Source organism: Mus musculus, chromosome 6 (assembly GCF_000001635.26).
Source record: "Mus musculus strain C57BL/6J chromosome 6, GRCm38.p6 C57BL/6J".
Classification (NCBI taxonomy): domain Eukaryota; kingdom Metazoa; phylum Chordata; class Mammalia; order Rodentia; family Muridae; genus Mus; species Mus musculus.
In genome coordinates this window covers 115,544,659-115,563,661 of record NC_000072.6, presented here as the reverse complement: position 1 = coordinate 115,563,661, position 19,003 = coordinate 115,544,659, and the positions used below count along the sequence as shown (strand labels likewise).

The window sequence follows — 19,003 nt, the reverse complement described above, 5'->3', positions numbered from 1 at the left end:
CAGATTCGCAAGAAGCCAGCTGTGGGAAGGCACAATATCAGCACATTTGAGTGACGGCTGTTATTGTCCAACAGAGGAAAGGGTAAAGTCACTGTGAATTCTTCTTAATTTATGATGGGTATCAGCAATTTAGAGAGAGGGCATCTTGCTATAGGGAGAGATTTAAGGCACTGCTGACTAGGCACTGTAGAGTCAGTCAGGAACTCTGCCAGGAGAGAAGTGTGCATGTGCTATTTGTTAAGCTCTTGCCATGTCTGATACTGACCATGAACTCAAAGAGAAATGTTATACTGAATAAGCAGAAGGGAGCACATTTGAAAAACTTCTTTTTTTTCTTAAGAGTTCCCTTAGCACCCCCATCCTTCAACAAGCCATGATCAAACCAAATTCTGGTGGAGCTCATTTTAAATTTAGAGGAAAGAACAAACAAACAAACAAACGTACCTGCCGTTCTGTACATCAGGACAACAGAGAGAATCGAGACTAAAACTGGGGCCATGTCCACCCAGGAATGGCAGCATCCTTGGTTAGAGATTCGCATGTAGTTACCTGCTTCCTCAAGAGGCACATGACACATGTCACACCTCATGGGGTCTTCACTATAACCCTCTGAGGGAAATATCCTGGCAGGTCACCCATCAGAAAACCAAAGGATGCCACCTCTCATGTGCTATGTTGATGAGGAAAGTATTTTCTCCCTGCTTTGTTTTTGTTATGTATGTATGTATGTATGTATGTATGTATGTATGTATGTATTAATTATATAGGAGTACACTGTAGCTGTCTGGACACACCAGAAGAGGGCATCAGATCCCCTTACAGATGGTTGTGAGCCACCATGTGGTTGCTGGAAATTGAACTCAGGACCTCTGGACGAGCAGTCAGTGCTCTTAACCACTTAGCCACTTCTCCAGTCCCCTTGGTTTTTGTTTTTGTTTTTTTTTGAGACAGGGTTTTGAAAGACCCACAACGTTTGTAGAGTTTACTTAGAACGCAGTCATGCAGTGAGTGGAACATGCTAACTGATTCTGCAGAGGAAATGCCTGGAACATACTCCCTCCCTCTGCAGTCAGGGCGTGATCAGAGTCACACAGCACATGAAAAAACAGTAGGCTCTGCAATTTAAAAAAAACTTGAGTTTTTTCCTTCCTTCCTTCCTTCCTTCCTTCCTTCCTTCCTTCCTTCCTTCCTTGCTTCCTTCTTTGTATCCTGGAAAGAGTCTGGCTGTGCTGTTCTAGCTGGCTTTGAATTGCTGGGCTCAAATGATCACTTTTCTTCAGTCTCCCGGTAGTGTTCACAGCTACGTGTGGCCACACAAGGTGGACTGTGTATTTTTCTATTAACTTTTTTATTGTTTCGCAGTACTGGGGATTGACTCAGAACTTTGTGAATATCAGGCAGGTAATCTGCCAATGACCTTCAACACAGCCTGAGTTACACACTTCAAATGAATGAACTGGTGTGCTAATTACATCTTAATAAAGATAATTTTTTAAAAAAAGCTGACAAAAATTAGCTGAGCATGGTGCTGCACACCTTGAATCCCAGCACCCAGGATGCTGTCAGGAGGCTCTCAGTACATTTGTGGCCAGCTGTCTATATAGTGAGTTTTTGGGTAGCCAGAGCTACCCTGAGATACCCTGCCTCAAAACAAACAAACAAACAAACAAACAAACAAACAAACAAACACAAACAGCAGAAAACTTGACAATATTTTGAAACCTTGCTGAGAAAAGGACTCAGTTTGGTTGTGGTAGTACACACCAAATCCAAGCACACCTGAGGCAGGGGCTGTGAAATTCAGGCTAGCCTGGTATCCCAGTAATAAGAACCTCTCTTGGAAGAAAAGAAGGAAAAGGAAGAGGAGGAGGAAGAAGAGGAGCAAGAGGAGGAGGAAGAAAAGGAGGAAGAGAAAGAGAAAGAAGAAGGGGAGGAGGAAGAGGGGAGAAGGGCTCAGATAAACCTCTTAAATGCTCAAAATTCCTTTTGTTTCCTCGATGAGGATTTGAACCCAGAGCTCTCAAACACCATTTTAGTGAGCTCCAACACACTCTCAAATGGTGAAACAGGCTGAGTGAGGATGAACATCCTAGTAGGTGATGACACCATTTAGCATTCTATACAGAACTGTCTGCAAGGTGGGGTCAGGTGCACAGTGCACAGGGTTGGACTTACCCAGGGCTGAGAGCAAGATGCACACATACCTCTTCTAGGCTGAGCTGCAGATACTCAAAGATCCTGTATGGATTTCTTCTGCACACAAGTTTCTTCCTTTTCAGCAACTAGAGAGAGAGAGAGAGAGAGAGAGAGAGAGAGAGAGAGAGAAAATGAATGAGACTACGAATAAATCAGCCACCTGAGACACTCCTATCATGAGACTTAATTCCCAAATGAGCATTTTCTTGATAAACTCAATGGGCTACATAGGCCAGGGTAGTCCAGGCTGCCTCAGCTGTGGTGGGATTTGGTATGTACTGCCACACCCAACTTGAGACTTTCTTTTCTCATCAAGGTTTCAGAATATTGTCAGGTTATTCTACTGGGTTTTTCACGCCGTTAGATAAAATCTGTTAAAATTTTTTTTTTTTTTTTAAATAACCTATGTGGGTGCTGGAGAGATGGCTCAGTGGTTAAGAGCACTGATTGTTCTTCCAGAGTTCCTGAGTTCAATTCCCAGCAGCCACATGGTGGCTCACAACCATTAACCATATGGTGGCTCACAACCATTTGTAATGGGGTCTGATGCCCTCTTCTGGTGTGACATAAGATAGTGACAGTGTGCTCATATACATAAAACAAATAAATACTTAAGAAACCCTACATGGAATGGATGCTCTTGTTCTTCTGCTGCTAACACCATCTTGTGGATTTTCTCTGCAGATGGGACAACTCCACCGTTGAACTTAGTGTTTTTCACTTACAAGCTGTGTGCCTGAACTAAGGTGTCAAAACTTCAGTCATGCCTGAGATCAGGCACTTATCATGAGTTTTTTCCTCTCCCATACAATGTACAGAGAATTACTGGTCTTGCTTTTTTTTTCCCCCCGCCCCCACTGGTCTTGCTTTAACTTATTTATTTAAAAAAAAAAAAGGTTGAATCTTAGCGGAAACAGGCCTTACAACTGCTGTGCAACTGGGGCTGTGCTTCAGCGCTGGCCTCAGAAACACCACACAGGCCCAGTGTGGACAACAGGCCTGCCCAGGGGCAAGTGAAGGACATCTGGGAGGGCTGACACCTCTCACTGGCCAGCAGGAGATGTGACTGACAGTCTTCTTATCTCCAGGGGACATGCCCAAGAGTCCCAGAAGATGCCTGCGACTGTGGGTGGCACTGACCCCAGGGGTACAGTTTTCCTATCCACACCCAGTCATGGTAAAGTCTGCACTAGTGAGAGATTAGCAGCAGTGACGAGTACAGGAGAGGGGTCCTAACACTGCAATGAGAGCAATAAGGAATGTGGGCTCTCTTTTAAAAGCCACAACCAACAGCAATGCTCTCAGACTGTCGCTGACTGTAACTGAAGCCCAGATGTGGGGAGCAGGGCACTTTGATCTATGTACCTTCTCGTCTGATGCCGCCGCCGCCTCCTCCTCCTGGGCACCACACAGCTCTTCCTCTATGAGCACATACTCGTGAGCAGCCCTTTTCTCTCCTGCGGCCTGGCTGCTGGCTTCAGGCCAAAGGCCACCCTGTGGAACGAGGGTTTCCTGGGGGAGAACCTCGGGGTCCTCTGCCACATGCCCATTATGGCTAGATGGACTAGCCGCAGCGAGTGTGGCATGGCCAGGCCCCTCCTGCAGGCAGTCTGAGTGTGTGCCGAGACCGGGTAGGTCATCTGACTGTCCAGCACCTCCAGGGGTCACGGGGAGTTCATCCTTTTCCACTCTGCCTTCCAGGGAGGAGTCGGCCTTGGAGCTCAGTGGCTCGTGCTGTGGGGTCTCTTCTTTCTCCTCTCTGCAAGGAAGCTCCAGTGGCTCTGTGTAGTCTGTAAGGATCTTCTGCACAGTGCTCTCATCGTGGCCCTGCCTACGCAGGAAGTCCCTGGCCCATTCCACCCGATGCTGATACCTGCCAACAGAAACAACGTCAATAACACACTCAAGTCTCAACCCCGTGACAACAAAGTAACCCAGAAAGCCTTCAAGGTGGCCCACCAATATGCCGAGTTCTTCTCAAGGGTGGACTGCAGGCCGAGCTTGCCGCCCTCATTCCCCTGCATCTAACTGTCCAGCGACAAGCAAGCATCATCGACCCTTTAACATTATTTGCTTATTTTGACAAAGTTAACCTCCCTTTAACAAAGTGTGACAATCTATGCTATTTAAAACCAAGAGATGCTGGTAAATAAGGCAGAGAAAAATGCTGCCTTTTACTGGGGTCCATTTTGTCTTATTTTTAATCTTGGTTATCACACTGTTTCTGACAGATACTCCAGTCATGATATAAGACCCTTTCTTTAGCACTGGAAAGTGAATTTCAATAGATACTTTTCACAGTACCCAGGAACATCACTGATATGGGAAGAATTGATTTGCCTTATACACTGTTCAACAACTTGTAAGGCAAATCATCTGTTGTGATGAAACACTCTGACCAAAAGCAACTGGTGGGGAAAGGGTCTAGTTCACCTTAGAGCTTACAGGCACCATGAAGGGAAGCCAGGGCAGGCGCTCCAGACAGGACCCAGAGGCAGGAACACAAGCAAAGACCTTGGAGGAACTTTGCTTCTAGCTCACTCTCTAGCTCACAATCAGTTAGCTTGCTTGCTTTCTTTCTTGCTTTCTTTCTTGCTTGCTTTCTTTTCCTTTCTTTCTTTCTTTCTTTCTTTCTTTCTTTCTTTCTTTCTTTCTTTCTTTCTTTCTTGTTTTGGTTTTTTTCGAGACAGGTTTTCTCTGTGTAGCCCTGGTTGTCCTGGAACTCACTCTGTAGACCAGGCTGGCCTATAACTCAGAAATCTGCCTGCCTCTGCCTCCCAAGTGCTGGGATTAAAGGCGTGCGCCACTATGCCCCGGCATCAGTTAGCTTTCTTATACAGCCCAGAACCACCTGCCTAGAGATGGTACCATCCACAGTGCTCTAGGGATTTCCTTCATCAGTTAGCAGTTGAGAAGAATGGCTGTGTAGACCAATCTTCAACTGACACCCAAGATTACCACCACACACACATATATGTCCAAACATTTGAAAATAGTTCCCTATAATAATCCTCAGAGTGTAGTAACACATTAAATTTCTATCCTCAAAGAGTTGAGCATTTGCCAAGGTACAAAGGCTATGGTGAGGACAACAGGGCCGTGTCAGGATTGCTGGGATATGTCCCTGTGACATAAGAACATGTTACCAACCAAAGATCAGCAGAAGGCTGATCTTAGTGGCAAACACCAGTGGTTCTGCCCATCCTGAAGATACAACTGAAGATACAAGTCATTTCATTCCTCTTCTTATTTCACCTGTGTGCTCGATACCCAGATATATATCAGGGTGCACACACTGTCCAGCAGGCAAACTGTCCTTTGTACCTAGAAAGCTGTTGTCTGCTTCACTTTGGCTTATTGGAATTCCAAGCTGTTCACATTGGTTTTCCTATACACAGATGAACACACATCCCTGTATACTGGGAACCGAATCGCTGACTCATTCATATATTACCATTCAGCAAGCAAGAGCAAGGGCCCTACTACTGTCCACTGTGCCTTACCCTGCTCTTTTTTTTTTTTTTTTTTTTTTCTTTTTTGAGATAGGGTCTCATTTATCCAGCCAAGACTTGAACTTGCCAATTCTTTTGCTTCAGTTTCTTGAGTAGCTGGTATTATAGGCCTGTGCTACGAGGCCTGGCTGAATCTGTAGCTGGGACTATGTTTCAAAGACTGAAACATAGCTGGGAGGTGGTGGCGCACGCCTTTGATCCCAACACTCTGGAAGCAGAGGCAGGCGGATCTCTGAGTTCAAGGCCAGCCTGGTCTACAGAGTGAGTTCCAGGACAGCCAGGGTGACACAGAGAAACCCTGTCTCAAAAAGTGCCCCCTCCCACACTAAAGGACTGAAACACGGCAAGGCTGCTCTGAAACCTGTAGTATAAAAGGTGTGGTTAATCTGGTATTGCACATGTCTGGGGTTTAGTCCGACTTTGTCATTCACCACTGTGTAGCTTCTGCTTCCATTTCATCTCCCACAAAATTGGGAATGCTAGTCCTCCTGGCTCACAGAGATCTTGTTACATACAGCTTCTTATCATCAAGGAACATGGTGGCCTGGCAACCAGTACACACAGTTGAAAAGCCAGAAAGAGCTAGAAAGTTTTCTTGTGCTAGCAACTGCAGCATAGACTCTAGAGGTTTTGTGGCTCTTTGAACCTGTTCATTTGATTTTTTTCTGACTATGTGTGTGGGTTTGTTGTATGTGCAGCATATGCACGTGGTGCTCTTGGAGGCTGAAAGAGGGAGCTGGACTCCCCTGATGCAGGTTGTTGTGAGTCACTGTGTGGGTGCTGGGAACTGGTCCTGGGTCCTCTGCAAGATCAGTGAGAGCTAATAGCCACTTCTCCATCCTCTGGACATCTGCTATTTGAACCTCTTGTGTCGATGTACCTTACTGTAGAAGAAGGGATCTATAAGATACATCAGAATCCCTGACTTGAAAATGTGACTTAGCCACAGTGGTGCAAGTATGTTCTTCTCGAACCTACAGGGATAAAGGCAGGATGATTGCATGTTTTAGGACAGCTATATGGTAAGATCTCTGGCATACAAAAAACAAAAAAAGTAAAAGTATAGCAAAACAAAAACAAAAAACCACCACCACCACCAACAACAACACAAAACAAACAAACAAACAAACAAACAAACAAAAAGCCTAGTAAAAACCCTAAAAGCAAAAACAAATTGAAAGAGCCACTTAATTGAAGATTCAGCCACCCGCCTCCTTTGTGCTGATCCAGGGCAAGCACACAAGTGCCCTGGGCAGGACAGACGGTGAACTCAGATCCCTGCTACACACAATGTCATACTTGCTGTGTGACCATCACTTCTCAGACTCAGAGTCTCACCTAACATGTGCCACCTCATGTGGAGAGGATGGACGAAGAGGAGGTGTGTGAAGTGTGAAGCACAGATGTGCCCAGGAAGTTACTCGTCTGCTCTCTTACTGTGAGGCCCTCTGGGATAGTGTAAAACACAACTCCATTGTCTCAGTACACATTGCATTAAAAACTACACATGGCTCTGGACCTGACTCTTCTGAGTCTGGGCTGAGCCACTGGCACCTCTGCCCCTCCACTCTTCTGTCACATGTCACAGCCACTGCCCTCCTGCCTCATCATCTCTCAGATGACCTAATACTTCAACAAGAGTGGCCATGCGACTGTGAGGGAGAAATCCCAAGTAATTGGAAATATAAGAGGTAGATGGCAAATAGCCTAAGACTGTAGTGTGTGGGGCCCAGAGTGGTGGCCTCCTGCTGCCTGGAAACTCCTTAAAAAGTCAAGTCCTGGAAGAGTGTTGAAGCGAAGAGCCGGTGCCAGAGAGCAAAGGGGAAAGGCAGAGGGAAGAGGCAGCAGGTAGGACTGGAAGCAAATGTACACCTCTCAGGCTCCCAGGCCCTGTACATGCCTCTCCCAGATCCCTTCTTCTATCTGATGGGCCCATGTCCATTTAGTATCTGGGTCATCCTGGAGCCAGCCCCTGAAGGCCCATTCTAACTTCAAGTGAAGAACTTAACTTCCATGGTTCAGTTCCTTACTTGCAGAACATGGATATCAAGAAGACAGGAAGTCTTCATGGGTATGGGGTAAGGACTTAGGAGACAAGAGAGAAGGCTGTCACGTGCACAGCGTCTCTTGCACAACATAGCCAGCATCACTGGCATAAATAGCTGCTTTATTGTTCTCATGTGTGGATTCCTCTCACTCTGGAGATGAACCCACTTACTCATGGGAAAGCTACTCCAGTAGTGTATTGTTTCAATTTAAGATGAGGTCATCCTCACTGGTATACGTCAGGGACTGGCCAAGAACACCGAGGGCTGCAGGCACTACCAGAAGCTGAGATTTGCAGGAAATGTCCTCCTGTGCCCTCTAGAGGGAGGTAGCCTTGCTGATAACTGCATTCTGGATGTTCAGTTTCTAGAGCTGAAGATTCATTTCAGACACTGCAGTGCTAACGAGTTATGCTCTTCAGGGAGCTGTCTTGGGACTCACATCTTTAGACAGGTGCAGCCTGATCAAGAGGCTCCTCACTGCCTCTATCTTGTCTCTAAATCCTAGCTTTGAGTACAGTGACCTGAGCACTTGGCCTTCCAGGGATGGGATTCTGCCAGGTTCTAAGTAAGACCTACTCCAAGCATATCCTGGGAACATGCCTCCCTGATACTCTGCTTGCCAGCAGGGCACAGCTATGAGTCTGCCTGCCATCGTGGGCTAGAAAGGTGGGAACATCACTGTGGACTTGGCATAATAAGGCTCTACAGAGGGGCTGGGATCTGAACTAGAGCATACAAACAATGAAGTCTGGGATGAATAGATGCTTGTTTTGTTTTATGAGAAAGGGGTGTGCTGGCTAGTTTTGTGTCAGCTTGACACAGGCTACAAGTCGTGTAAGAGCAGGGGATCTCAATTAAGATGCCTCTATAAGATCAGGCTAGAGGCAAACCTGTAGGGCATTTTCTTAATTAGTGATGGATGCGAGAGGACCCAGCCTATTGTGGGTGGTGCCAGCCTTGGGCTGGTGGTCCTAGGTGCTGTAAGAGGGCAGGCTGAGTGAGCCATGAGGAGCAAGGCAGGAAGCAGCACCCCTCTATGGCCCCTGCATCAGCTCCTGCCTCCAGGTTCTTGCTACGTTTGAGTGCCTACCCTGACCTCCTTTGATGATAAACTGTGGTGTAGAAGCACTAACAGAATTAAACCCTTTCGTCCTCAAGTTGCTTTGGTCATGGTTGTTCATCATGCAAGACAAGATAGCCTCAAGAAAGGACTACTCTTTAGCCCAGGCTAGACTGGAACTCACTATGTAGATCACACTGGCTTTGTACTTACAGCAATCCTACTGTCTCAGTTCTGATATTACAGGCATGAGCCACCACTTAGTCCTAGTCTTATCAACCGCTAAATCCCATGCTACAGAGAGATTCGAAGTCTGGCCTTGATATCCTGGAACTGACTCTGAACCTAAGCCTGTGAGAGATGGCACAGAGGAGGCCGTGGTCTCAGTATCTGGGGCTGTACATGGGATTGTAGGGGAAGAAATTCTGGGAGTGACATGTTGAGATCAGTTAGGAACCATGCAGGTGACTGTAAAGTTGGAGGAATGCTTCCAGGATGCCTAAGAAGAGTTGACAGGGACTTCTGTGAGACCCCTTGACTCTAGTGTAGAGCAAGCAAGGCTGGGAGACCTGCTTAGAACACCAAGTCTCAGGACTTTATAACACATTCTAGATATGACAGCAGTTGGTGTTTTGGGAGGGTGACTGAACAAGCAATGCATGCAGACGGGATTTGAGCCACATCAAGTCCAGTCTCAGTTTCCAAGCATTATCTACTCCCAGGAGAAAACAAAGGCACAGGGTGTTGCCATCGCAGACCACCTAACACCAGATTCAAGAAGACGCAGCCACACCGAAGCCCAGGCAGCCCTCACTTACTTCTCTGAGGTGATTATAGGCATGTCTGTCTGCACACCTGGAACAGAAAGACGTTCTATTAGTTCCAGACAGACTTCCTTAGAGGGAACAAAACCCACTAAAACCCTAAAAAGACAGATAATTTCAAGATCACACAGCTAACTGTCTACTGGCCACAGCCAGCTTCTGACCACTGTCCTTCCGTGCAACCACAACCTCTTGCTGGCTCAGGTGGATCCTCAGAGCCTTAGCCCCAGCTCAGAAGCACAGATATGCAAGAGGTCAGTTCATAAGTGGGATGCTTGGGGCCTGTGTGTAAGCTTAGCTTTCATTTCCCCTCTGTGGCTGGAGAGACCCTTGATGGTGGTATGGTTTAGGGTACGGAGTTGGGGGCTTCAGCTCTACCTCTGGGTGTCAAGTAGGATAAGGCCTTTCTTCTAAAGTGTTTTCCAAGTCACTCAATGGTCTAGCTTTTACTCCTGCTCTTCATTCTGCCTTTAGGATAAATTGTCTCCTCTCCCAAATTCAGCCTTGTGGTGGTTTGAATAAGAATGCCCCCCACCCCACAAGCTCCTATTGGAACACTTACTTGGTCACTAAGGAGTGGCACTATTTGAAAGGATTAGTAGGTGTGGCCTTGTTGGAGGAAGTGTGACACTGGGGACAGGCTTTGAGGTTTCAAAAAGCCCAGTCTCTTTCTGTCTTCCTGCTGTCTGTGGATCTGCATGTAGAACTCTCAGCTGTCCCTCCAGCACCATGTCTGCCTGCAACATGCGTCCTACCATGATGATAATGGATTGAACCTCTGAACCTGTAAGCCAGCCCCAACTCTTCCCATGAACAGAACACTGACTGAGACAAGCCTCACCTGCACGCTAAGGAGGTTTGACTCAAGGCTCCTCAGTTTGATGCCTAGGAGGAGGCAACGAGTCTGCTGAGATGGATTCTGGGGTGGTTTATAAAGCAGAGGCATTGTGACAGGAGACAATGGACAAGTCTCTCTCTTGAAGGCTAAATAGTAGGTGACTATTCCTCAAGACAGCTACTGCCAGGGTCGTTATATAACCAACTGGATAGACCTAGCCAATTGATTAAAAAATATTTATTTATCTTGAGACAGGGTCACATTATGTAGCCCTGACTGGCCTGGAACTTGCTATATAGATCAGGCTAGCCTTGAACTCACAGACTTCTGCCTGCCTCTGCCTCTAGAGTGCTGGAATTAAAGGTGTGCATTGCTGTGACTATCTTTAGGACTTTAAAGTTTTATTTGTGTGTGTGTGTGTGTGTGTGTATGTGTGTGAGAGAGTGTACGGGTGTTTATCTCTGTGAGTGTATGAGCATGCACGTGTATGTATGTGTGCATGCATGTGTGGGTAAGTGTGTGTATGTGTGTACTGGAGTTCAGAGGGTTGTGATTGGGGAGCCAAACTCAAGTCTTGGGCAAACCCAGTAAGTGCTCTTAATGGCTGAGCCATCATTCCAGTTGGATGCAGTATTTCTACAAAAGAAGGATTACTTTGAAATACTTACACTTTATCATTGGTGAGCCTCTAAGGCAGATCTGCAAAGCCTGACCCCCCTTTTGGGCCCCACCCATAGCTCTTGCTGTGTGCTGGGTCAGAACCCAGGCTGGCCACATACTAGACAAATCCTACAACATTCTTTTTTTTTTTTCTTCCTTTTTAAGACAGGGTCTGGCTATGTAGTAGGCTAGCCCCAAACTCACAGCAATCTTCCTATTTCAGTACTTCTAATCTACACTGCTACGATTTCAGTGTTCTTCATCATGCCTGGTTTTTACTTTCAGTATTGATTGATTGATTGATGTCCATTTGCAGCTAGCCCAGGCTGCCTTGAGTTCACAAGCTTCCTCTCGGCCTCCTAAATAGTAGGATATCAGAACTGCACAACCAAGTTTGGCTTTATTCTTTCTTTTTAACTGGTACACAAAAACACAAAATCTGTAACATCAAGAGGTAACATGGCTTCCATCCGTGTACACTTGTGTAATTTTTAAGTCAGGCCTAAATCTACCTCCTCAAATCCTTTCATCTTCAAAAACACCATGGATTGCCTTTTAAAAAAGAAACATTAAAAAAAAAATGTGTTTCAGTGCTTTGCCTGCATATATGTCTGTGCACCACATGCATGCGGAGGTCAGAAAAAGGAATTGGCTCCCCAGGGATGTAATGGATGGCTGTGAGCTGCCATGTGGGTGCTAAGAACTGAACCTGGGTCCTATGCAAGAGTAGCCAGTACTCCCAAAGGCTGAGCCATCTCTTTAGCCCCCAAAATGCATCTTTCTTAGGCTTCCATTTTGGTTTACCCACAGCTCACAGCTTTATGCTCTCATTTAATATCATCACAGTGAAGCCACAACCCCATCCTGCTTTCTGCATTTCTAAGGCCAAGGCTAGCAGGCAGCCTTCCTGGAGGTAGCCCACTGGTTTTACATGCTCTGTGATGGGTGAGCTCGATGGCAAGGCAAAGAGACTTCATCTCAGGATCGCTTCTTGCAGCTGATATGGCTTTCCTGTCATTATTCAATTAATATAACAATCCCTGGCCATTAGCCCACCCTATTGAGCAGATTTCCTGCAGATCAACATCAAGATGAACTGTCATGAATTAATGCTATTTAGATGAATTAATGATTTTTATAGGATTCCTGATTCAATTCAAATAATTTGAGGAAGAAAGGTTTTGTTTTGTTTTTTTTTTTGAGACAGGGTTTCTCTGCAGAGCCCTTTTGTAGACCAGGCTGGCCTCGAACTCAGAAATCCACCTGCCTCTGCCTCCCAAGTGCTAGGATTAAAGGTGTGCACCACCACAGCCCAGCTTACTTTTAAATCTTAAATTCTACTTATTTATTTTTTTGTGTGTGCACACACACACACACACACACACACGCACGCGCGCGCACGCGTGGAGGTCAAAGGACAGCTCAGAAATCAGTTCTCTCTTTCCACCATATGGGTCTGTGATAATTTGACTACATCTGAAATTAACTAAAAAAAGGCAAGTAGTTGGATGCAGGTGTAAGAAGTTTTTCTTGATTGGGTCATTTGAGGTAGGAAGACCCACTCTAAATCTGGGCCATTCCTTTTGATGGCAGCCCACATAAAAAGGACCCAGAAGAAGGAAGCTTTCGCTTTTTGCCTGCTTGCCCTCACTTTCCAGTTCATCTACCCCGCTGCTGTGGCATTCCTTCACTGGCGTTAGAGCCTACTTCCTCAGGGTTCCAAGGTTGCTAAAGACCAGCTAAGACATCCAGTATTGTGGACTGAAGGACTATTGGATTCTTGGACTTCCTATAAGGAGACGGACAGCCACTGTTGGACTACTGGACCACAGCCTGTAAGCCACTCTAATAAATCATATAAATATATATATATGAACAAACCCCTTCATCTATAAATATATAACAATATATGTATATATAAATATATGTATATTTCACACACATACAAACTCTTAACACAGTTCATCTGGGAGATCTAACTCAGGTCATAAGGATTGGTGATAAGCACTTTTATCCACCAAGTTGCCCACCACCAGGCCCATGTTAATAAATCGGTTTAACAATGCCATGGTTATTGTAAATTCTACCTCTGAACCAACGAGCTCCTTTTGACAGCAGCACAGGCAGGGAGAAGTTCCTACACACAGCATCCTACCAGGCAAAGTGTAACAAAAAGCTTGATTAATAGTTTTCCTGTCTTTGAGGGGCAAAGGATTGGAATCAAGGCCCTATATGTGTAAAGGCTTCTAACCATTCCAGAAGGAAGGTGCAACGCATTTCCAAGAACTAGAAAAGATCCTTTTGCCTGATCTGCTGGCAGATGGGAGACTCTGAGTTCAAGGCCAGCCTGGGCTAAGTAGTGAGACAGTCAAAAAAAAAAAAAAAAAAAGTCAAGCTAAACAGAACAAGTAGCTGTTTTGATGCAAATTCTTGTAGCTGCTCTGCTCTTCATTGTCAGTGTTGCCTCTCTTTCAGAACTTACCATGTCCCCAGGACTCGTAAGCACCAAATGAGAGCGACACGGCTTACCTTTCCATCTGGCAGCCAGCGTGGGGTTGGCGATTGTGAAGTTTGGACGGCTTCTGGAAAGAATCCCCTTTCCAAAGTAACCCTTTCAAGAAGAGACACGGGCGCTGCTCAGTGGTTAGGCTCCAGCTGCAGTGGGGTACACTACTCAACAGCCTCACGTCTCCCCGATTTCCTAGTGATCACACCCCCACCTCTGCAGTGCGTATAGTGTGTGTAGGTGTTCATGTGCGAGTGTGAACATGTGGGTGTGCAGGTGCACGTGTGCACATGTGGGTGTGCAGGTGCAGTGTGCACATTTGGGTGTGCAGGTGCACGTGTGCACATGTGGGTGTGCAGGTGCACGTGTGCACATGTGGGTGTGCAGGTGCACGTGTGTACATGTGGGTGTGCAGGTGCACGTGTGTACATGTGGGTGTGCAGGTGCACGTGTGAACATGTGGGTGTGCAGGTGCAGTATGCACATGTGGGTGTGCAGGTGCACGTGTGCACATCTGCATGCCATCAGTGTTGACTATTTCCCATAGGGCTGGGGTCTGAACTTAGGACCTTGTGTACTCTGCCCACGGATCCATCTCTGCAGCCCTCCAGCTTTCAGCACCAGCTCGTCTTTCTCATGACAAATTACCCTGGCCTGTGTCTGGCATCCCTGAAGGCATTAGGACAGGCAGGGGCAGCTTTTTCTCACATGTGGCCCAGGAACACAGTGTACCTGGGAGTGAGAGCTATACCCACTGCAGACATAGGTATTCTTGGATTCTTCTGTACTCTGGAGAGGAAGTGTCCCTCTCTCTCCTGCTGTTTTCCCCGAAATACATAATCTTCCTGGTTTTGATTATAAATAAACAGAAAAAAAATCAAATAGTAATAAGATGAATAAAACTTATTCAGTATGTGTAAAGCCTCATTTTACCTTAGTCACAAACAAAGGCCTCAGCAGGGAACTGTAGGCACATAGGACCCAATGAGGCCTTAATGCACCAGGTCCCCAGGGACCCCGAGGCTGAGGCCCCTGACATTACTGTAAACTCTCTAGAGAAGGTAGAAGCGAGGCAGAATGCCTGTCATAGTCCTGAGCTGGGAGCAGGAGCAGGATTCACTGTCATAGGTGGGGATGGCAGTGGGGATGGCAGGTACAGTTCAGAGGTGGAACACATGATCCTCAGTGCAAACCCCAGCACCAAACCAAACTAGCAAACCCTAACACTGGATTCTGATGACAGAACACTGCTCCATTAATTTATAATGTCACTGAATTAAAGGTATGCTTATAAGGAGTGAACATCATGGCTATAAACTACATCTCAATCAGTTTAGGTAAAAAAAAAATCAATTACTTTTTAAGACCAGTCATATTTAATTTATGTGTATGGGTGTTTGCCTGCATGTATGTCTATCTGTATACCATATATGCCTGGTGCCTTCAGAGGCCAGAAGAGGGTATTGAATCATCTGGAACTAGAATTACAGATAACTGTGAGCTGCCATATTGGGGCTGGGATCAGATCTGGAAAAGCAGTCACTGCTCTTAACTGCTGAGTCATCTCTCTATCAGGCTGGCTTTTAAAGTGTCCTAGCAATAAAAACGAGATGGAGAGTGGGTCTCATCTGTTGTCCTGTCTAACAAATGCCAGCAAGGAGAGAGAGAGAGCAGAGATGTTGGGGAACTTTCCACAGGCCCTGGCTCATGGGTCCCATGCCACTGTGTAGTGACCTCTGGGAAGGGACAGGAGTCAGTAGGGATGACTGTCAAGTCTTTACTCATTATCTTTCTGTAAATTACTTCTCTGTCTTTACTATACAGCGCTTCACCCTGTGTTTTTGGTTTGTGGTTGGGCATGTCTAGCTCTCAGGCTTACAGTTGAAGTTTCAGAGCTGCTGCTTATAGTTGGTTCTGGGAGGAACCTGGAAGAGGAGGTGGCTGCTTGGGGTGTCCCCAGGAAGGAACCAGAACGGCCTGGGCTTACCTTCCCATACAGCTGCTCCATGTCCTCTGTGCCCCTCACCACCACATTGTTGCTAATCATTTCAGCCTGGAATATTCGGAATTCCTTCCTGGGACCTTGGTCCTGACCAAAGGGGATGGGCAGTGGTGACTCGTAACTCTCATAGACTCTTCTTTTCCTCTTAGGAGCACGGAAGACTGCCTCTGCCATTCTTCAAGGATAACAGGTCTCTAGAGAACAAAGGAGAGGAACCAGTCAGTAAAAACGGACCATCAGAGCCAGCACAATCAGAACCAGGTTGACCTGGTCTCTGGGGGAAACAATGAACTAGAAGACACCATGTAATAAGGACATCAGTCACGGGGGTATCTCAGATGCTAAGACCTCTAAGAAGCCAGTGCCATCACCTTAACTGAAGCTGGTAACACCAAGGCCTTAAGAATTCCTGTCTTTGAGCCAGGCGTGGTGGTGCACACCTTTAATCCCTGCACTCAGGAGGCAGAGGCAGATGGATTTCTGAGTTCGAGGTCAGCCTGGTCTACAAAGTGAGCTCCAGGACAGCCAGGGCTACACAGAGAAACCCTGTCTCGGGGGGGGGGGGGGTGTGGGGCAGGGAGAAGGAAATCCACGAATCATAGCAGAGTCACTGTCATTTAGGGGCCAGTTATGTCCTACGAAACGCCAGTGGGTGTGTGCAGGGACTGAAGCCAGGCTGTCCGTGCTGTATTCTACCCTGTGTGCTGGCTACCGCAGTGTACACACCACCATCAGGAAGCTGCTGCATCTTAGCTGGAAAACCTTTGGTAAAAGTCCCACCGACACTGGGCTTTAGCTCATCTATAAAGGGGTAGAAACCCAGCTCCTCACAGCCATGGTTCACAGAGGACAGGGCCTGGCAGAGTGGCATCACCCAGACTCTGATGATGCTGGTTATGAAGTGAGCGCCAGCAATGCCATTTTACAGTCAAGGCAACACTCAGGTCAGTGAGGCCCGTAAGGGCCCTGTGAATGACATCACTGGATTAACATCAGGGCTGTGGGAACCAGAGCCCAGGCCCTCTCTGTGGCTCCTGCTCAGACACAGGTTTGCATCTGTTTACTGTGGTCTAGGTCTGAGTGAGATGCCACACAGCTACCAACCAGGTAGAGACTTACCTAGAAGGATCCAAGGAAGCTGATGTGAAGACCTCTTTATTCTGGGTCTTACTTATTCTGACCCAAGGAGACAAAACCAGTGTGGAATACACACAAAAGTGAGTTGGATGTGACACGGAGCTGGGGCCGGCTACCAGCACCGAGCATTGCTGAGTCACAGCCCATGCAAGTGTGTACATTCCAACTGACAGACGCTTCACCAGGCCGGTGGGGGATTTGAACCTGCAGCTGTCTAGGGTCAGGTCTACACATGACTTAAACTGGGAGCTTACTGAGGAGGTGGGTGTCATGACCATTAAAGAGGAAACGATGTGGCAGGAGCACTGCCTGCTCTTTTAGAGGATTCAGGTTCCACCCTCCGCATCCACAGGGTAGTTCATGCCCATCAGTAACTCCAGTCCCAAGGATCCAATGCCCTCTTTTGGCCTCTGTGGGTACTGCATGCATGATAAGCACAGACAAGACACACAGGCAGGCAAACACCTGCAAAATGACAGTCGTGGTGGCGGTGGTCATAACAGAAACATCAAGCCCTGGCCAAGGTGTTCACGAAACTTCTCATGAAGCCAGGAATGTCAATAAAGACAGAAGGAAAGATGGACCAAGGAAGTTAGAACAATGGACAAGTGCGTGTCAAAGATAACCACGCACGGGGATGGAGAGAGGCTTGGTAGGTACTCATCCAGAAGAAAGACCCAGGTTCAATTCCCAGCATGCACATGGTGGCTTATGCCCACCTGCAACTCTAGCTGCAGGGGATCAGAAAGCCTCTTCTGGCTCCCTGGGGAACAAAGTACTCGAACGTTACATGTCATAAAGCAGATACATACAGCCAGGTACATATGTATAGGGTAGACCAGACCAGGACGGTGGTCTGGAGGACTGGATATAAAGGCTTTTAGTTGCTTCTTTTCCTAGTGCTGGGAATTGAACTCAGGGCCTGGATCATTCAAAGAAAACTCTCTATCAAAGGAGCCACAGTCCCAGCCCAGCCACATTCTTTTTTTTGTTTGTTTGCTTTTTTGTTTTTTCGAGACAGGGTTTTTCTGTGTAGCCCTGGCTGTCCTGGAACTCACTCTGTAGACCAGGCTGGCCTCAAACTCAGAAATCCGCCTGCCTCTGCCTCCCAAGTGCTGGGATTAAAGGCGTGCACCACTATCGCCCGGCTGCCCAGCCACATTCTTATTCCCATTGTACAAGTGAGAAGAATGGCTTGCAGCGTGTGTGTGTGTGTGTGTGTGTGTGTGTGTGTGTGTGTGTGAATGTATCTGCAAAGACTGTTAAGGAGAAACCTGCTCATGCCTGTCACCAGAGCACCACAAAGCATATTTCTGTCCATCAAAAGCAAGGCCTGTCCTTCATTCTTCTCTTAATCTGCTAGCCTAATATTCATTTAAAAATTTCGGTTTTGCTGACACGTGGCCTTGTTATGCAGCTTTGGCTAGCTTTAAACTATGATCTTTCTGCCCCAGCCTCCCATGTACTACAGCTAAAAGCACGAACCATGACACCCAATGGTCAGCCCAACCCCGCTCTATATGCTTCTACCGTCAATCCAAGCACAAAGCATACAGTAAAAGGTGGGTCCATATCACTTTCCAACACTCTTGGATCAGGGGTCAAAGAAGCCTCTCTTATGGCAAACTTACTCATGGTCTCTTAGCATGTATTTTATTTATTTATTTATTTATTTATTTATTTATTTATTTATTATTTTGAGATGAGGCCACACGTAGCCCAGGCTGGCTCCAAACGTGATATGTAGCTGAGGAAACTTAAAACCAGCTTGATGCTCTCGCTTCCATCTCTGGAAGTTGGGATTACAGGCGGGCAGCAGCTTGGTTGGATGCGGTGCTAGGAGTAGACAACAGGCTGCCAACCGAGTCCCATCCTCAGCCCCTCGTGGGCTCCTCATCATTTGCAAACACACTTTCATCTGTGTCCCCCACTGCACAGCTCCTGGGCCGAGGTGCAGGGCTGAGGGCCAAGGCAGACCAGCTTGGGGCTGGGGCAGATGGCATCTGTCAGCGAGAGCGAAGCGCTCCGCAGCCCTCGGGACGCTGTGCCCATGCGCGCTTGAGTGACAGCCACAGCTCCCACCCCGCTCCCGCCTGAAGTCGCTCGCACGCTGGACACAGAACGCGAGAAACAGGACTACTCAGTCTTACCTTTCGCCGCCACGCGCGCCCACCGTTACCCGGCAACCGGGGGGCGGCGCTGCAGCCGTCAAGCAGTGCG

At 47.1% G+C, this 19,003-nt stretch overlaps 1 protein-coding gene across 2 annotated transcripts in view; it reads right to left on the bottom strand.

The window, feature by feature from the left end:
- Positions 1-19,003, bottom strand: part of Tsen2 (tRNA splicing endonuclease subunit 2) — a 33,692-nt gene extending 14,689 nt beyond the window's left edge. The window contains exons 1-6 of one of the 2 annotated variants that reach the window (NM_199033.2): positions 18,934-18,971; positions 15,632-15,840; positions 13,668-13,749; positions 9,635-9,671; positions 3,562-4,069; positions 2,205-2,282 (exon numbers count right to left, since the gene is read on the bottom strand). In NM_199033.2, the coding sequence (NP_950198.1) occupies positions 2,205-2,282; positions 3,562-4,069; positions 9,635-9,671; positions 13,668-13,749; positions 15,632-15,820 (894 nt within the window). In that variant the 5' untranslated portion in view covers positions 15,821-15,840; positions 18,934-18,971. Of the gene's footprint in view, positions 1-2,204; positions 2,283-3,561; positions 4,070-9,634; positions 9,672-13,667; positions 13,750-15,631; positions 15,841-18,933 lie in introns of both variants that reach the window. The other variant, XM_006506336.3, reaches the window with a different exon arrangement.